Source organism: Papilio machaon, chromosome 6 (genome assembly GCF_912999745.1).
Source record: "Papilio machaon chromosome 6, ilPapMach1.1, whole genome shotgun sequence".
Lineage (NCBI taxonomy): Eukaryota > Metazoa > Arthropoda > Insecta > Lepidoptera > Papilionidae > Papilio > Papilio machaon.
Window position 1 is genome coordinate 8,267,527 of NC_059991.1, and position 21,512 is coordinate 8,289,038.

Sequence of the window (21,512 nt, forward strand, 5' to 3'; positions counted from 1 at the left end):
TGTTAACTGGTAATTGCTAACCACAGTGGGTTTTAGTCGATTGAGAAGAGCAAATGCTATTTATTGAGAGAGTGCTTTAAAAAAAATGCAGATCAAATAATATTTAAGTGACATCACTAAATGTGTCAGGCCTTTTATAATAGTGTTGCATGATATATGAAACCAATAATTTAGATGTGTCCAAACGGGCTACGGGCGAAGAAATATGGGCGTGGTGGTCGAGTCGCGGAGGTGTCCCAGAATAAAAAAGTAATGAAGTTGTCGATCACAGTATTGTCGAGGACAAATGATATATAATTATGTTCTGTGTATAATAATATTCATATTGAACGCAGAGGACACATGTTTTTGTGATTTTATGATCATATAGGGTAAGGTAGGTTATTAAAATCCATTTTGGTAAAATTCTTCAATCTATTTTACCTAAACTTTTGAACATACACATTTATGTCTTCCCCCTCTCCAGTGTCTATAATCGTAAGGGGCGAATAATGTGAAAGCTGCTTCAAAATTCTTATTTGCGAAACTAATCGCAGTATTTAAATTTCTATACTTTTAATCACAGGTACTTCTTTAGAATAATCGTGTGGACCCACTGTGCGCTTTTTATACTATTTTTAAGTAAGATTTAAAATACTTAAATCAAATGATTTTCCTTTTGATATCGACGATCAGCTAAATAATTTAGTTAGAAGTAAGATAAACCACGGCCACATCCGCCATGGCGAAACAACAAGAATCTATGCCAAGGAACCTTCCATAGGCTTTAAATAAACGCCAAAAACGTAAAAAAAAATAGTGTCATTTTTGGTATTTATATTTGTATCTAATGTTTTTTTCAAAATAAGTGAAATAGAAGAATGAAAGATAATTGATTTGACAAGTTTATTAATGATTAAATAAAAAACTAAGAGTTAAATAAATTCTGTCGCAATGGTGAGTTGTGTCGTTATTAGGTGCAGAAATTGTTCAGGGAAAATATCAAAAAATAAGGACGGAATTACATTTCACAGGTAAAAATTTTCTGAAATACTCTTATTTATTAAGGTTCTTCATTGATTCCTGTTATATAATATACTTAACTGTCGTGTCAATCATTGAGCTTTTTCCATTTCAAATGTTAAGTAGTTAGTAATAATGCATTTTATATAGATTTCCGCGGGATAAAGTGAGGAAAAGAAAATGGGAGATTGCTGTAAATCGCGAGGAAGGCTGGACGTCATCTGCATCAAGTACAGTATGCTCCGAACATTTTATCACCAAAGATTTTTACTTGACAGAGAGTGGATTACGGAAGCTTTCACAAGATGCCATACCTTCTATTAATATATCAGTAAGTTTAACCATATAAAGTGAAATTTTGTCCACCCCCCATATGCTCATTCGTGTAGAATTACACTCACAGCTAACCAATAGACTCCACAAAGTTTGAATGTTATAATATCATACATTATTGTCAGAAGTATAGCTAATGTGTAATTATAATCTCAATATAGTCAGTCAGTTTTTTTGTTTTTAAATTAAATATTAGTTGTTTAAACAATTTCTTTCCTAATTTTAGGCATGTCAAGATTATGAACCAACAATATCTGACTCTGAAGCAGTGGGAATAAACCCAAATGATTCAGAGGAAGTTGTACAACTAAAATGTAAAGTCCGAAGGCTCGAAGAGCTTGCTGAAATGAGGAAAAGAAAGTTGAATCTCATGTGGCAAGGGAAAAAGAGACTCAAAAAGAAATTTGCACAGATGAGATATCTTTTGAAACATTTGATTAGATATGATCAATATAAAGCAGAACAGAATAATTCACAGACTTGAAAATATGACAACATAACTCTGACAAAGTGCAGAGGTTGGCAACCTATGGTCGTTCAGTATCATAATGCTGACCCATTTAAATTAAAAAACATTTTATGCTACAACTATAAAAATAAAAAGATATCTCTGGTCCTCAAACAAACCTTAATGTTTACTTTGATTGATTCTAGTTTGTAATAAAAAAAGGTTTGTTACACCTGGCATATGAAATTGGCAGACTTTTTTGTCTACTTGTAAATATAATACTTATAATAAAAAAATTGTCTTGTTGTTGCTTATACTTAGTAAATGTTAACAGTCATTATGTAATAATATACTACTTAATTAGTAAATATATAATAGTAATATAGTAATATTTATTGGATTATTTTTATTTAACTTTTTGGTGTTGCAAACTTAAAATAAAATGTGTGTCATAAATATTGTTATATAGTTAATTGTATTTGAAATTTGAATGAATAAATGTTAGAAAGAATTATTGTTTTATTTATAATCATTATTGTTATTTACGAATATCTAAATTTTTAACCGACTTCAAAAGGGAAGAGGTTCTCAATTTGTCTGTGTTATTTTTTGAAGAATAATCCAACTTGTCATTTAAAACAGCACAATGTCTTGATAAATCTAAAGGTATTTATAAGTATTTAACTTGCAATATTTATTTTTGAATAAGGGTCAATTTAACTAAATTTTTGAATAAGGGTAAATTTTTATACCCTTTATTTAAAAATTAACACCAAAATGGCGTCTTTCTTATACAGTCGAACCTGGATAAGCCAAAGTCTAAGGACTGCGATATTTTTCTTTTATAGATAGATCGCTTATCCAGATTCGATTGTATCCCTTTAATGATAAAACCTCGGGCCTGCGTTCAATATTTATTTAAATGCTGAGGCTGCTAACAGCTTGTAAATATCAAATTTTATTATCTAAATCAAATGAAAATGAAGAAGTTTAAGATAATCGTAATTGACTTTGATGATCCAAAAAAAATGTCAAGACATTCAGTAAAAATGCTACGTAACCATTTTTATGGTGTACGCTGAAGACATGTTTATTCTATTAAAAAAATAATAAAGTTTTGTGCGTAAGTTTCAAGATTTGCTGGAGCTAGACCAATCTTTTTCAAACTTTAAATAACACAAGCACCTTAAAGGTTTAGTTTATAAACAAATTTTACATCAAGCAAGTAAAAATCGTCATAAAGTCGGAAAAGGATTGATATTTTAATTATACATATTTAAATGAATATTGAGAGCGTATGTGGTTCAGTGGTTAAGCACTTGACATGCAATCTGCAGGGTTCGAATCCGACCATGTACCATTGTGTTTTTCGATTTCTGATTTACATATGTACATTTATCGACGTTCTTACGGTGAAGGAAAACATCGTGATGCAACCTGCACATATCTGAGAAGAAATTCAATGATATGTGTGAAGTCAACCAACCCGCACTTGGCCAGGTTGGTTGACTATGGCCTAGTCACCCCTAACTTGGGGTAGGTTCCAAGCCCCTCAGTGGGGACGAATAGTGAGGTGATGATGATGAAATGAATAGTAATCAAACTGTGTCAGGGGTGTGTTGTTGTGATAAGTGTTGAATAGCCCGAGCGAATGAAAGGTAACATGAGAAAAATGTGAAAGGCGATAGAGATTAGTTAAAGAGGAACTAGAAACAAATACATCTAGCAAGAAAATGTATCGTCTTACTTTCTCATATTCCTATTATGTTCGAGAAAGTTGACATATAATGTTGCTTGTCAAATAATTATCTGATGTGTATGCAATCAACTGTAATATTGTTATTATTGTAATATTCTAATATTGCTTTGGTTTGATTGTATTAAAATCTAATTTATGTTATCTCGAGAAACAAAAAAAAAACATCGTATCGATACCATTTGTAAAAAAATCCTATTCCTATTGGAATAAAACATTTCGTCATCAATACAAGTAACGGCATTTACTGCGATTTCTTGCCGCACTTGTTACTGATAGCTTATCTCTTTTAAAAACACCAGCTGTGCTACAGCCAATAACTTTTGATATAACCTGCGTCCATTGATTTGAAGCCTGCGCTTGCGCATTAGTGGGGGCAACTCCCACCAGCTCGTCTCAGTACCTTCACCGCAGTCGCAGTAGAAGCACGTGTCAACTTCATTCGAAATCAAAACACGATCGAAAACTATTACGTTATCTCTCGCATTTAATTAATCTAATTTTTAATTACAAGTTTATGTGCACTTTTTAAAGCGATGTGTAAAAGTGAACGTGCTTATTCGTACGATGTTTGTGTGCGTTCCGATGTGTGTCATTGAATGAATCGCGCTTACGAGTTGCAATACAGCGAAAATGTGACTGTTTGTTATTGCAAGTGTGTACCATCGATCGTTTGATCGAAAAATGGCCATTAATGACATTCCATAATATACTGATGTTCAATAAGATGCGCGAGTTTTTAAGGATCACTTTGGTGTGTGTTTGTGCTGTTCTTTTGGTGCGCGATGGCTGGTGCGCGGAGGACGTTGTCTCCTCGGAAGTGACTGTGGAGTCGGAACGGATCAGCACGAGGTCTGATGACGCTGAGCAACGGAGAGATAGACAGAGCACTCTTTTACCAGGTAAGGTGAAATAACCAAATTTTTAAGGGTAAGGATAATTATTAATAAAGAATTTAAGTAGGCAGGTATCTAAGACTGTTTAGTCTAGTATCTAGAATTCTCTTTATAATTTATAAACTTTAGCAGTGCGTCGAATAATTATGCTCTGCTTAAATTCTTATGGAACTAACTCCAACGACATATTTCGAGGAAACGCATAGTGAAAATCAAGTTTAACAAGATGAAAATTTGTTCCAACTCTTTTACATTGTCTTCTGCAGAATAAACGAAGATCCCTTAGTAAATATGCGGGGTAAGTGTATTATTTTACTAATATTATAAGTGCGAAAGTTAAGATGTATGGATGGATGTTTGTTAGAAGATATCTCCGAAACGGCTCAACGAATCTTGATGAAAATTGGCGTAGATGTAGAACATAGTCTGGAAGAACACATAGGCAACTTATTAAGTTTTTTTTTTAATTCTTCGCGGACGAAGTCGCGGTTTATTTACTATAAAATAATAGATACAAATGATAATGAATATTATTATTTCTAGTTGTATGGAAGCCACCTGCGAATAACATCTGAACTATCGGCCGGATATCTACACGTAATCGGAAAAGAAAATCGTAATACAATATGTAATCCGGTGTTTATGTGGAAGCATTTATTATATCAATCTATTATGTAGTCGGTTGGTAGTCATTGTTGAATTAAACCTTTTTTATAAAAATGAAAAAGTAAATGACTTCCATTTTATGCTTCTAAAACTCCGGGGATAGTAGTCGAATAACTGTTTAAAATCGATCAGCTTTTTGATGCTAAAGCTAAAATTAGGAAGTCATATTATTATTATATCTCTATATTTTTTTACGTAATATTTCAATAAAAAGATGCTTTATATATAATATATTGATTTAGTTAATATAAAATTTGATTAAAGAATATATTTCCTATTAAAATTCTTACTTTAACATTTAAATTGTATCAGTTCTTGGACAAAACATCGAGATTGTGCGCCCACGCAGTTGATTTTATTACATTTTTACCTAATATGGATAAATATTTACCTATAACTTAGGAAATAATAGGAATTCATAAAAGTTGTGACAAATATTACATCATTGTAGAACTGACTAAAAATTATAAAAACATCTGAAAAAAATAGACACATTTAATGTCAATAGATAGGTAAGTAATTCTTCGCTATGTCCTTATTTAATTCTCGGTAGTTCTTAAAGGTAAAACATACCAGTATTTTTCCAAGTATTGCGTTAAAAAATTCAAACTAGTCTAGATAATAATTAATTCAAAGAGTTTAATACTGGTTACATGTTGTAACTATCAGACCTACATTCTAGTTTAGCATATTGCGTATGCGCAACCGATCCTAAGCAGAACAAACGTAACAATATAAAAACCCTTGAAATGTTAAATTAATTACGCAAAAAATACGATTTTACGAGGTACAAGATTGGATACTGTGTGGTGAATTCTTAAACGATGATTGCTTAATGAAGTAAAAACTAATACAGTGTGCATACATGTAACGTACGTGCATAATATGTGTTAAATCGAATTAAACAAAAATATACTTCTTTAAGGCACTAAAAGATTTATTATTTATGTACAACTTTGATTAAGTTTGGATTTTTTTATCAACTCATTATTTTATTTTAAACTAGCTTTTACCCGCGACTCCGTCCGCGCGGAATAAAAAATAGAAAACGGGGTAAAAATTATCCTATGTCCTTTTCCTGGTTCTAAGCTACCTGCCCACCAATTTTCAGTTAAATCGATTCAGCCACTCTTGAGTTATAAATAGTGTAACTAACACGACTTTCTTTTATATATATAAGATATTATTCTTTTAACATTTTATTCGCAGTAAACCACTGAATTTCGCTTCATTCCATTTTGTTTTTCTTCCAAAGACTGCGAAGTTTCTAGTCCAAAATATTACAACGTTTATCAAATAAAACATAAAATTTGCTGTAACATTTAAAGTGCAATGAAAATCGGGAGCATTTTAATATGATTCGTTTGTTGTGAAAACGTCGTAGTGAACGCGACTTCGGTTGCCGTTCGGGTTGCGCAACGCGCCACGGCGTGTGAAAACATTTGCATTACAAAGAGCCCAGCGCACGCACTATGCGTGCCCGCACAATGCGACGCTTCTAATATACACATCTAACAATTCACAACGCAAACGGGGTCACTGCACTTTGTTTAGTTTCACCTACAATTATCGACGAACTGCCGCACACAGAAATAGTGTAGATTTCTCATACTAATTTTAAAATCTAACGTCTCATAAGTGCAGCTGTGGCGTCACCAGGGAGAGGGAAAGTAGCTGCCCCCAAAGATATACAAATCACTGCTAACCTAATATTTAAGCGACTGTTTTAAATCATTACTAAATATGCACGTAAAGCAAATATGCATTTAGAAATCCTGAAGAATTCATTTAAATACCTGTTTATTAATTACTAAAATTGTAGAGGAAAATGTTAATTGTTACTCTATTATCGTTAAGTTAATTAATGAGAAATAACATCAGGTGTCGCATCGCGTGAAACTAACTGCAGAGTTATTAACAAAGAATTTATCTAATATACCTATATAAAATTCTCGTGTCACAGTTTACGTTGCCATACTCCTCCGAAACGGCTTGACCGATTTTGATGAAATTTTGTGAGCATATTCAGTAGGTCTGAGAATCGGCCAACATCTATTTTTCATAACCCCCCCCCCCCATTTTTTAACTGCGCGCGGACGGAGTCGCGGGCGATAGCTAGTATGCAATGAAATATTGTGCACTATTATTGTTTTATACGATAAATGCCTCAAAGTTACCTGCTAATTCATTACAATTTAAAAAAAATTGGGTATGACAACGAGCTAGCGGCCACCTGAATACGCAATGCGAAGCGACTGCTGCCCATAGTTATCCGCAATTGTAGATGCTTTGCCTACCTTTAATAGACAGAGGAGGAGACACACAGAAAGAGGATATATACTCTTGCTATGCGTCCCCTCTTCCATCAAATCCACATCCCCTTCCCAACCCTTCTTTATAAGAAAAGGGTGGGAAGGGAACGTAGACTAAAATCAGGCCTCCGACACGCACACTCATCAGACGAAACACAGAATTGCTTCCACTTGACGCCTGTCTTCTGTGTGGTCGTGGTATTTCACCGGTCGAGTCAGCCCATTCGTGCACCCAACACATATTGTTGTCACGGGATCTACCACTGTTAAAAATTCGTCGATTTTGTTATGAATGCTTTTGTGCAATTCCAATCAATCAAACCATTGGCGTTCATGGCCATAAGGGTAAGTTCAGAGACGATCAAATTGAGTTTTACTACGCCAATCAATCAGGTATTGTTGCTGTTGTCAAGATAACTTCACACGTCCGAATATTTCGATTGGTTCGAGTCCCGTGTGAGAGTTGCATCAGACACTGACAATGGGTTTTCTCGGCCTTGGATATAGATATCTTGCATTTACACAATTCGTTCGCTTGTCTTTATTGTTCCATGTGTTTTTGTGGGTTTCGTTTTAATTTGGTTTTGTCGATATCACAATACGTATGTTGTAAAATGTTATAAGTAGATAAATAGTTATTATGATTTTGATTGATTTTGTAAGGTCGCTATATAGTTGTAAATAAATAAAATAAAATTTGCACAACTAGCATTTTAACATATTTTTATTACTAACACAAAACAATCGGCGGAAAGGGGCGACGAACTTGTCATGGTTGCTGGAACCTGTGAATGAAATGTAAATGTGAGTGAATGACCATTGTGGCCATTGTTAGGGGAGACCTACCACCAGAGGATTGAAAAAGTGATTATGATAACGTCGATAGTTACAAAACTAAATTACATGTAGTACATAATTTGAAATGAATATAAAAGTGGCTCATATTATAAGCGTGTTTTACTGCTGCTTTATAACAACGTAATTGTCTCGAATTGAAGTGACACATTGTTAAATTACATATTGTGCCGTTGATTTATGTCATAGCTATAAGAATACTATAAATTTTATAGAAAGGCAGGTGGAAAATGAACTATTTCGATGTGATTTACTTGTCACACGAAGCTTCTCTATTCCCTATTGTAGGCGAAAATTCGTTCGTATACTTATTTTTTTTAAATTCTTTGACTTGTTACTCTGTGACAATACGACGGCTGTTGACTAGAGCTTTTAGTAATGGTCAAAAGAAGGATTTATTGAACCTTCGCAAACCTTTATCGACTAGCGATCCATTATACCTTATGTTTATAACTTAACTTTCTTAATTTCTTTGCCCTTATCCCATACATTGTAGCACTTTGTAGATTAATTCGGCGTATTAATTTTCGAAGGCCGTAGCCATATTTGATTACAACATTAAACTTCGCTCAAGATACTAATAAAATTTTTCTATTATTATTTCATGCTATGCTTGCATTTAATTGTTCCATGCTATCGGAAAAGATAAATGTTTACAAAAACGACTCGTGCGATGAAGTAAGGCGAAGTAAGATGTTTCGACTATCCAGTTGTTAAAATATCAACACAGCTTTTATTCGTTTCTTCGAGACATAACATTATGTGACCTTTTACTAGACATATGTTAATATTGGTTTTATTACTTGCTGTCGAAAGTTTTTCTCGGCATAGATAACCAATTCGTTGAATGGAAATGATGATGTTTCACTTGTAAATAGTAATGGGTAACGACTACATAAAATCTTATTCCAAACTATAATTCATCGTTAATAATATAATAATTAAAAACGAAAAACACTCACGTCTTAACTCTGGTGACGGCTCCTACTAGTTTTGAACCCTATAGGAGTTTCTAGGTGAGTGCTAGTACGGCAGTATTCGCGGTCGCGTAGCATTACCTCTGAGGAAGGACCCATGACCGGTTCAAAACTAGCCGGTGCCGTCACCGGTGTTCAGACATGAGTGTTGGCAGTTTTTAATTACCTATTTTAAAATAATGTCTCACAAAAGTTTGAACAATTAAACATCTAAAAATATTAAAAGATACTAAAATACTCTAAGATATGCGTCAATTTAGCATCTATATCTTACCATATTTAGAAAACGTCTAACTATCGTACCTTCCTTTTATCTGTCATTTTATGTTGACTTAACCAATCTTATACTGTATATCTATATATATAAAAGAAAGTCGTGTTAGTTACACTATTTATAACTCAAGAACGGCTGAATCGATTTGACTGAAAATTGGTGGGCAGGTAGCTTAGAACCAGGAAAAGGACATAGGATAATTTTTACCCCGTTTTCTTTTTCTTTTTTTTTATTCCGCGCGGACGGAGTCGCGGGTAAAAGCTATCTATACATATAAAAGAAAGTCGTGTTAGTTACACTATTTATAACTCAAGAACGGCTGAATCGATTTGACTGAAAATTGGTGGGCAGGTAGCTTAGAACCAGGAAACGGACATAGGATAATTTTTACCCCGTTTTCTATTTTTTATTCCGCGCGGACGGAGTCGCGGGTAAAAGCTAGTTTATTATATTAAAAGTCTCGTAGTAAACAATTTATCAGCTGTAGTAACAGTAAGTTTTTTACCAACCCTAATAGCATTGATATTATGGAGTGAAAAACAGGATGGAGATGGGAAGTTCATCTACGTTGATCAATACAAATAAGTTTAATGAACAATGTTTGTATGGATAACGTATCTACAATAGGCGTGGCATTTCCTCCGACAACAATGACTGTGGGAACGATTTCTCTGACTCTATGGAGTAAGCATTTATTGGTGTTGTCGATCACCGGATGTTTCACATGCACACGAGTTTTATTTTTAATCTTTGAAAAGTATTAGGAGTTTTGTATGCCTAATGTTTATATGTTCGTAAAGATCATATAAATAAATATACTTTTTAAGTTTAATGATTCATAATTTATTATTATAAAACATTTAGGATTAGTATTTAGTAGAATTTTATGATTTAACGTGAATTTATTATTTTAAAAAATCATAGACAAAACTGATTGCTCATTTAATAACAAACTTTTTTTTTTTTTAATAAAATGGATGATGTCGATAATTCACACGGAAAAAAAATTGTTTGTTCATCAGTATTCAATTGTCTGTGGTTTTGTGGGAGCGTAACCTTTTTTGACTTATTGTTTACACAACAGCATGTTTTTCATAATTATTTTAGAGTTTTAAAAAGTGATATAGAAAAATTAATATAAAGATATTAAGTTCAGGGCAACACTGGATACTAAAGCCTGCCTGAGCCTATTCACCATTTTTATTAGAACATAATTATAACAATAAAATGTATACAAAAATTAATACTTACTTTTAGTTACGGTTCAAATTATATTCGTCATTGAATATATTATATTAATTATTACATTCTCTTGCCTATTAGTAATTAGAGTTTCTATCTCTTTCTTATTATTAATAAATATTAATAATTTATTTACGTAAATTTTCGACACTGCAGATTGGGTTGTGCATAAAGACCGTCATTAATTAAATTGCGTCTAAGAAACATCCGCCATGTTTAAATTTTTATTTAGCCAGTAAATTGCATTTTCGACTTTGTTTCAAAGAGATAAGTTCCATCGAGAATGAAATTTTAATAAATTACGTTCCGTTGAACGCTTTAAAAATCAAGATTCGTTGCGTAAATATTTAATACCTTGTGAACAGTTGCAAAAATATTCCTTATGTCTTTTGAAATAAGAGTCATAGATTTTGTAATTAATACGTGCATGGGATTTAACTATAGCTTCATAACCACCTACTTGCCAATTACTTCAGTGCTGTCTGTATCAATTACAATCGGATTTCGTTATTTAGTAATATCCTTTTAATGCAACCCTGAGACAAAGAGAATGGTTTGGTACAACCCTAATAATACGATACGCCGTTGAAACATTTTTTTATGTTTTTTTCTTATTAACTAAAAAATAAATACATTTTTATGAAGAATAAATAGTTGTTACAAGTGTTTCATAATTATAATGTTTTCATTATTCAAAATGACATAATATGCATCGTAAAATAACTTGCTTTGTTGCAAATGCTGATTGTAAAGTCGCCATATTATAATCGTGTGCATCTCGCGCCATAATTGACATTGACATATTGGCACGACACGTGATAATAAACGCGTTGATGAACATAATAACATTGATCGTTGGTTTCTAAGAACAAAATTCAAAGTCAAACATGTCGCCATCCTTCTCGTTATCTTTGACAAAACAGAGATAACGGTATATTTTATACAGATCTTAGTCTCAGAAACTAACGATGAGTGATTATGGTCAACCAATATAGAAGTTATTGTACATGCGACTAGCAGTTACCCGCATAGTCTATGCGAAATAAAAAAAAATCTAGTAATAAATATAGCCTACGTCACCCGGGAATAGTGAAGCATCCCAAAAGTGAAAGAATTTTTTAAATCTGTTCACTAGATTCGGAGCGTATTCAATGCAAACAAATAATCAAATTTTCTTAATATTAGTATAGAAAACAAAAGACATGCAGTGAAATATCAAGTCGATATCTAAAGTCTAGATTTTTAGGACATACCAACAAAGTAGCCTGACTTTTAACCGAGTTCTCTTAACCTGATGCCTTTCTCTAACCTCGATTCAAAAAATCGTACAAGACATGTGAAATACATTTCCATAACACTTGTTTTTGTACCGAAAGCGCGTCAGGTAAACTAATAAGAATGTATTACGTTTTAAAATTTGTTTTCGACCTTCGACCGGTTGTGGGTTTCGATTGGGATTTGTTATTGTCTCATCAAATGTTATAAAAAATAAAAAATACCAAAGCATTCACGTTGAATATCTTAATTTATTTGGAACGTATGATGAGGTTGACGTTTGATCTTGGCATAATTTATTGATCACATATTTACGCGATAAAAAAACAAAAAGTAACGCAAACAAAATTTGATGTGAATATTATCTGTGGAAAAATAGGATTTACCTATCGATTTCTTCTAGATATTACGAATCAGTTTTATGAAAAGATAGATTTTCTGTTTGAATAGTAACAGTTACCTTAAGATGCCAAAACAGTCTTTTGCTATATTTCAACAATATTGTAGTAGATCATTGAAAAAATATCAATGTTATTCATTTATGTAGTTAGATGGAGCATAAATACGATCATATTTAACAATATTTTATACATTTTATTAAGTTTAAAATGAAACGATCACTGAGGTACGAAGATCAACGCGACAACGCGCTTTGAATATGTATGAAGGAGAATTCATAGTACGAGATCGAAGACGCAAAACAAACGAATTCGAACAAATATTTGTTCATATCGAAACTTGACGAATTTTTCGGATTATTCTGGAAAATAAAACTTCATTTGTTAAAGTTGTGTTTGGTAATAATGTATAATTTTTTGTGTAACGAGGTTCAACCTAATGTTATAAAATGTTTAGAGTAATGCAAGTCGACCCTTCAGATTTTTAAGAAGAGTTACAATACCATAAAAATCTAATAAAGCCATTGATGTGAGAGTTACCTGATATTTATTAATTATCAACCAATTGGTAACATTCGATTTTTCTGGTTGCAGATATTTATTTATTTATAAGCACAATGATGTAAAATCTGCTATAAAGCAAGACTGAATTCTTATTTCCTAATTAGTTTATGTTTGCGAAGTAAATTTGTAAAGCCTTGTAACTCTTCATACAGAAAAGCGAAAAGAATGTTCAAATACCTCCTACGCTATGTACATACCGTCCTCGCTTAACGTTTAATTTTTTATTGTACTCCTCCCTTGTGGGCGTTGAACTTGGCTTTAATAACAAAATGGCGGATTAACAACATAAAATTTGACATCTTCATATTATTTGATATTAAATATTTTATACGTTTACAGTGACGAAAATTATTTACTGCTATTAAACTTTCGTCATATATTTGACAATGTATTTGGTTAGAGGTTGCCATTGACTTGGTCTTTCGATAAAACACTGATGAAGGAACCACTGTTTTTAATTCATCATTAATCTTCTTTATGGTATGTACCTACTTGTATTAAAATATTGGTTCTATCATCATCAGCTCATGTCTCCACCGAGGGGCTCGGAGCCTACCCAGAGTAAGGGGTGACTAGGCCATAGTCAACCACGCTGGCCCAGTCCAGGTTGGTTGACTTCACACATATCTTTGAATTTCTTCGCAGATATGATGTGTAGTTTGCATCACGATGATTTCCTTCACTGAAGGAACGTCGGATACATGTAAATATGTAAATCGAAAGTCGAAAAACACATTGGTAGCGGGATTCGAACCCAGGACTCGCAGATTACAAGCCAAATGCTTAACCCCTGAGCCACCGACGGACTTATTGGTTTAATACGGAGGAAAAAAAATCATGTCTTGTTTATCGTGGCGTAGGCAGAATTCTTAGAAATATTTTATACGTAATGATGCAATCGCTTATATTAGTTGTGACGAATTGCAATCTACCTGTACCTTGTAAGAAATAAAATTATGCTATAGAACATTTTTTCTTCGAATATGTTAACACTTGAACCATAATGCTGGTAAAATGCTTAAACATGTATAATTATAAGCGTGTATTAATTTATAGTTTGGCTTATACTAGATTATATTGTTCATTGATGCTCACAATGTCAGAGTTGTAATGTTACCAGGAAATGCTCTATCGGTTAACCGCATCACAATTACGTCTATATCTGTATCGGGATTCTTGTTCCAATCCATCGGCTCGAATGATGAACGTCACCTTGGTGGTTAAATACACACATGCACGCATGCATCATTCTTTGATAACAATGGTAACTGTCAACTGTGATACCAACTTCCTTAGAGATAAGTAAATTAATAAATGATCAATAATTAATCAATTTGATCTGGCTTCGAATAGCAGTGCTCGGGTTTAATGGCAGCAAGGACGGAAACAGCATATTACTATAAAGATAATGAAGTTTTTAACATTGAAGAAACTACTAACATATATGTAGTTACTGTATTCCGTAGTCCAACCTTAGCGGTGTATTTAAGGATAAATCACGCTTTAAGATTTCATTACTTCTTAGGAATGATTATTGAAAAGTTAGATTTGGAATATAGTCGTATTAAACTTTATAGCTTTCATCTATGACATTCTATTTTTTTTTATAGCGCCGGTTTGTTAAATAGAGGAAGTACTTAAATAGGTTAATCAAATCACGTTTTAAATGCCACAGCATTTAAAACCCCTAATATCATACATGAAGCGCTCAATTTGCCACTCTGATGATTATTTATAGTTTTATATTTAAAAGTATATTCTCCTAAACAAACGAGCATTGTTGTCCACACTCCCATCCTATCTCCAGCAGATCCGCTGCTGCTCGATTGTGCGCTATTGTGCCATAGACAATGAGCCGCCATTTTGTGCACAATGCGCGACATTGGCGCCACCTTGGGCTAGCCTTGCTGATCCTACGCCTTTTCCCCAGACATGTGTAAACTCTATAATCAAAAAATAAATTAATTAGTATGAATATTAGGATAGATTGTTAAACTGCGATACAGCTTTGAAAATCCCCTTTTCAAATCAAACATTCAAAATTGGTATAATGCTATGGAAAAACGACAATCGATTTTTTTCTCATATTTTACTATGAATGTATGAAGTACTAGATCTGTATCGTGATGTAAGAAAAGATAGATGGGTACAGCGATAGCAAAATGTGGTTAGCAGCCTGGTTTGGTATTGTTAGGAAAGCTGGTAAATCTTGTAAAACGTTTTGTTGTCGTTATAAAATTAATACTACAAGCAATGTTCTTGGTGTTCATTTCTATGAATTAATTATACGCGCACTTTTTCTGCCACTTTCTAGTCACTCGAGCGTGACGTTCTGTGTGACATATAGTCGTGTCTTTTCAATGTATGGCGTTGTCTCATTTTAACCACTTGGTTTTATTAAGATAGGGTACCTATAGTACTTATTTTGTATCGAAGGAATTCTCATACTTTGATTGTTTTCGGTTGGGCCATAAAAATTTAAGCTAACAATCGATCTTTTTCAGTCGATTAAATTTAGGCAACATATTTGCTAATACAGATGTCTATGGGCAACAATCTCTTCGCTATTTTGTCGAATTCAAGTGATTGTTTGCTCGTTTACCACCTTTTGCTATAAAAATTATTGACTTGCAATCCAAGAATGTTAATAAGGGTTTTGTGTTTGTTTGGTTTATAAATAGATTTTTTAAATAGAAATCAAGGGTGTTGTGATTCGATGCGCGCATTTTACAATGCCTCGCCCATACATACTAAATGCGTGAGCATGCGTGGTCGCGATTTGTCAAGGCGGCTTCCAACATTCATACATTCTGAAGGAAGTTTCAACTACAAAATTTACCTATAACTATACAATACAAGTACATTCAACCCAGCTAATGTCTACCAATGGTGATCACAGCTTGCCAGCGATCCATGGGAGGTTCCTGTTTTATATGTCTTGGTATCCTATGCCAGGAATTTCAGATTCGATTACAGTAACGGTTTAAGCTCTTGGTCGCCCAACCGCGGCGTACCCTAACGCCGGCCCTGATTATGTGTCTAATTTTATTCCGAGATCTGCATAAATACATAAAAAAAATGTCGAAATTGTTTCCGTAATAGACGAGAAATAATATATCTTGAGAAGTATGTTTCGTAAATATTCTATTATGCATTCTAGAACTAGAAATTCAATGTATCTTCCTGACACCTTAACAATCAATTCTATCAACGTAAATGAATAAAAACAAATAACCTCAACACGTTTAACGACATGTGAGATCTTTCCTGTTGATAAGAATCGCGAATCCTCGAACTATTGTTCTATTCCTCGTCGTAGCAATTTTCTTTTAACATTTTCCTTCCGATTCGACAATTGAGAACTATACGATTTTTAAGGTATGTCACTCGCACTAGTGAAAATCTAAAAAAGCCTTATTTCTTTTTGTTGTTCCGAATAACCACGTGGCAATATCAATATACTCATTTGCCAGTAGTTACTGTTAGTAATTGATGAAATTTCTCTATTGAATAGGTACATTTCGTGACGTAAACTTTTTTGTACACTGTACAAGAAAAATTGCTTTTAGTGTTGCTCGGAGTGGTTTTGCATAAAATTCTGTTAAATTTAATATTTAACTTGAGGTTACATTCACTTTAACTTAATTATAGCTGGTTTTGTTACTTATAATTTGCTTGAATCCCGCGAGTAAGGTCAACAGAAAATGCTGTAGAATGTATCCTTTCGCATTGCGTCACTCGTATGTAGTGCGAATGTTTGCATCATCGACATCGTAGATGTACGCTACCCGGTTTTTTTAATACTTTTATCTATATATATAAAAGAAAGTCATGTTAGTTACACTATTTATAACTCAAGAACGGCCGAATCGATTTGACTGAAAATTGGTGGGCAGGTAGCTTAGAACCAGGAAACGGACATAGGATCATTTTTACCCCGTTTTCCTTTTTTTTTTCCGCGCGGACAGAGTCGCGGATAAAAGCTAGTTTTTAATAAAGTCAACAATAGCAATATTCCTTTTGCATGTGTGGTAAGTAACGACTTAATATTAAAGTAAGCTATTTCAAGTAGTATTTTTTATGTTTTCCAAATATTATATACCTTGTTTCATTCTTGTAGTTATAACTCAGATTCCATTGATACAAGCCAGACTCGTTAACATAGATTTAATGCAGACTTGCAGTGCCGGGTTGCTCCTACAACCACATATTTGTGAACTAATTGAGGACACAATTTATAGAATTTTATATGGTCCAATTATTTTTTAAATAATTGAAAATTACGTTTTAAAAATGTATATTTTACTGGCACTAAATGTTATTTGTGTAATGAACGTGATTTAAATTTGTAAACTTTTCTTATAAATTTTATTACTATTACAATTTCCATTTGGGACTTTCCATAATATAGTACAAAAATATGGTAATCCTATTATACCAATCTTTGTTCTCAAGCATTGTACTTCCTTTTTAAATATGTAGGTACAGCTTTCTTAATGTGCAGTTTTCTCGGAAATCATTTCTAAAGCAACATCATTGTTGTCTCTTGACGATTTCGATTGCTTCTCTCTAAGTAATGCAATATGATGACATCTCTCATGCAAAATGTAATACAAGTATGTATCTAGACAAGAATATTACCTGGAGTTTGAGTTGGCACGTCTAACTTTTGTTACTCTCGTTCCCTATATGCCAAATCAAATGACGGGATTTGATAAATGTTTGTCACCAGAAAACTCCGGAAGGGCTGAAAAATTTCATGAAATTTGGTACTCAATTGGAATATACTTCATATAAATGAGATTTTACCTCCAAATAATACCGGGTGTTTTCTTATATACTTGTATGTATATACTTTGTAAGAATTAATGGTTCTTTTTTATTACACGCAGACGAGCTAAAGCTAGTAAGTTATAAATAGGTTTAGGTTTGTAAATAAAAACAAAAATTATTACCTTATTGTCGGGATGTCGTGCGTCATTCGACACAACACATCCACGTAATGCCCGTGGCGCCACTTTCTCCTTCGAAAGTAAAAGCGACCCGGACCGGTCCGACCGTTGCCTTTCCTCGACTTATTGCAGATAATACCTTTTTTTGTGTAATAATGTATACTACAGTAAAAGATCTTTGCTTTGGTCGTTTGTTTTGTTGTTTATGTTATTCCTTTTGTAAGCCATTTTACTTTGCGGTTGTCGCTTTCATTTGGTAATTTACGATTGAAAAACAAAATTCTTGTTCATTTGTTATTCGACATTATTCCTTTGACATCAACAATTGTTAATTTACACTATAGTTGGGAGTATTTCAGTGTAAATTAATAGTAAAACTACAAAACTTTCTATAATTATCGTGCTTTTTTACTCTATGATAGGTGATTTTGATGATGTCATGTCATAGATTATGTAATGGCTTCATAGCCAACTCAGATGAAGAATTATATAGATATGGCATGCGCGTTCACCCGTAAGGGACAGATAGAGAGTACTATAGACTACACCTATATATAAGTAAAAGGATTGGGGTTACCAGTTATTTGTTTTGTCCCGAAAATGAATAATTACGATATAATTTAATATAGACCAATTTATATATTCCCAATTAAATTGTAATTAATAAACGTAATAAATATAAAAACAATGCGTAATTTTTGTTTATGTGACTAAGATTACGTAAACAGATTTTTTTAGTAATACTTAGTAAGGTCATAAATTCTGTCACATGTTTAATATAAAATAATTGAAACAAGTTTATTCATTATGTGACCATTTATATACCAAAATGAACTTAACAAAACATAGATTCTTATGACACTAAAGTTTATTCAAAATGACATCCGTGATTTTGAATACAGGCCTTCAATCTGCTCGGCCAGTCGTCTATCACAGCACGAACGAGGTCCATGTCAATATCGGCGGCTGCCTTAATCAAGGATGTCTTGAGTGACCCCAAAAAAAGAATTTCCCGATATTTTTTCCCGCTTACCGCTTCAACAAAGCGCGGCATCTCTTCAGTCTTAGGTCCATTAGACGAGCTTTCAAACGATGTCCTATTTTTCTTCGATATGCACGAAGCCCTAAGTCTTCATAAAAAGCTACAAAAAACATACCAATATTATAGTCATATAATTTTAAATTACTCTGTATATCATTACAGTGAACACTACATGTAAAACTACTTAATATTAAACTATTTTGATTGTAATTTCTAAGAAACAAAATTTACATGGGACAAATTAAAAAGCATACTCTTTAAAATCAACGGGATAAGAAAGTATCAAATATTTAAAAACACAGCATATACCAGAATTAAAAACTCCTTTTGAAATCTGTTGAAAATAGTATAAAAAATGTGAATTGTTTCATTTATATACATTATACATAGTATAATTTATTTCCCCTAAATTCAGGGTAATTTTTACAACAAGATGGTGGTATTATTTTTACGGGTAATAACCAACCAATTTGAAAAGAAGTTTAATATGGCCGCTTGTTTCCCAGATCCACAGTATATTATTTGACACAAATGACATCTGCGTTTGGGCGCATAATGTTCGAAAAATACTATTTTATTTTAGCTGATTTTACCCGTATTTTAACATATTAGTTATTACAAAGACTGTAAAGAACAACTAGTTTGTATTTTCTTCCTTATTTTGTATGAATACATGTGAATAAGTGCGTAGTTTCAGTACTTACGATTGAAAGGTTATGTTTTTCTCTTTTCGCTGACTACGGCTTTTACAACCAACAATACAGCAGTATACCATGTTTTATACACTTGATCTCACTAAAACTGTAATATCAAAATATTTTTGCACAATTACAGCCACTAAGTACTCACAATTTTCGAAAAATAGCACGAATGTCAAACTTTGTTAGGGACAACCTAGGTTGTTTGTAGGGGACAACCTTTGTTCCAAACAAACCCCAAAGCCTGGTACGCAGAAAGGGACAGAAGATAGTTATCCTTGTCTTTGTCACGTCGCAGGAATTGGGTATAACTGTATCTCTCTCACTCACGGTATTATTATTACCGTGTCATAGACTTGATAGCCAATGTTCTTTGCCTGTAACAAGCAATAAGGTTAAGGTTTTATACTAACTAATGTGATTAAAAATTATTAACACATTAAGAATTATAAAAGTAAAACGAGATACCTTTTATAGATTAAAACGTATTCTAACTTTGTAATACTATAAAGGGTTAGTTGTAGGGTTGTATTACTTTATTTAGAGTAACATGCGTCAGTTAATGAATGTAGAACCAGTTGTTTATCCGCAGTAAAGCTGTAGATTGAATACTTTCAAGTCTTTTAATTAGATAATGACATCCTCGATATAGAAAATGTTTTCTATGTTGGGATTTATTTATCCTGTTTACAACAGACTGGAGTGTCGGATACAGAACTAATTATTTTTTTAGATTTTCCAAAGTATATAGGTACTTTCATTTCATACAATTTGCTATTAAATTACTTTACAGAAAAACTTAAATTATTCTGTTATATAAGTTCTCATTAAATACAGCAATATATATTTTACTAGCGACCCGCCCCGGCTTCGCACGGGTGCAATGCAAAATATACCTACTACAGAATAAATGCACAATTTATTTAAGGTACTTAAATGGATAAGGATTAATGCTGTATTGTTTAAAATCACTTCGTAAAAGAATAAAAATGGTTATGCTGGGTTATCCCTAAGAGATAGACATATACCATCGCGGACTTTTTTGTTGAACTTTTTAAGGTGAACAATACTGTAGTACATTATTTTGGTCTATCTCGTAGGGTTCAGCCAGCGTTTGCAATATAAGCGCAAAAAAACGTGCTTATTTACGACATCACATTAGAAAACTTTAAATTTATCAGTGTTTCTCTACTATATTATGCATTTATTATACATACAAACCTTCCTTAAGAATCACTCTATCTATTAAAAAAAACCGCGTCAAAATCCGTTGCGTAGTTTTAAAGATCTAAGCATACATACGGACATACAGCGAAAGCGACTTTGTTTTATACTATGTATTGATTGATGTACTATGTGTGTATTTAATATTTTACCTAGTATGTTCTACAGTCTAGTGTCCACATTTTTTTATAGGAGATGGGGGCAAACGAGCAACGGACCAGCTGAAATTATTTTATCCGAAATTATATTATTACGCATCAAATTCGGATTCTATCTAATTATAATCGATTCCGAAATATAGCTTCTTTACCAATTCGTTTGACCAAAGTTACGCTTGATTTTGATTAACCTACAATTCTTGTATTACGTAACTATTGCAACTTTCCTTTGGTATAATGATTGTAATAATTAAAAACCAGTCACAGTCAATTAACTAAGCATGTAATCGATCACAGAATTGATTTAAAACAGCTACGGCTTATGAAAGTGGACACTCAGTTGACTCCCTTGCGAGAACATTCAAGCTATGGCGTATATGGCGAACAGACGTATTTGTTTTTCCTACCTTAAATGAGCACGCATAAATAGAAAAAGATGA

The 21,512-nt window shown here is 32.9% G+C and overlaps 2 protein-coding genes across 2 annotated transcripts in view; both read left to right on the top strand.

The window, feature by feature from the left end:
- Window positions 1-815: 815 nt before the first annotated feature.
- LOC106709901 (THAP domain-containing protein 5) lies at window positions 816-2,009 on the top strand. Its single transcript, XM_014501820.2, has 3 exons — window positions 816-1,013; window positions 1,153-1,333; window positions 1,562-2,009. The coding sequence occupies exons 1-3, from the start codon at window positions 934-936 to the stop codon at window positions 1,817-1,819; spliced, it is 519 nt and encodes a 172-aa protein (XP_014357306.2). The 5' UTR covers window positions 816-933; the 3' UTR covers window positions 1,820-2,009.
- A 1,944-nt stretch (window positions 2,010-3,953) lies between these two features.
- The window catches only part of LOC106709925, an 86,261-nt gene continuing 68,702 nt past the window's right edge, over window positions 3,954-21,512 (top strand). Inside the window, exon 1 of the mRNA XM_014501846.2 lies at window positions 3,954-4,441. Coding sequence (XP_014357332.2) covers window positions 4,234-4,441 — 208 coding nt within the window. The 5' untranslated portion in view covers window positions 3,954-4,233. The remainder of the gene's footprint in view (window positions 4,442-21,512) is intronic.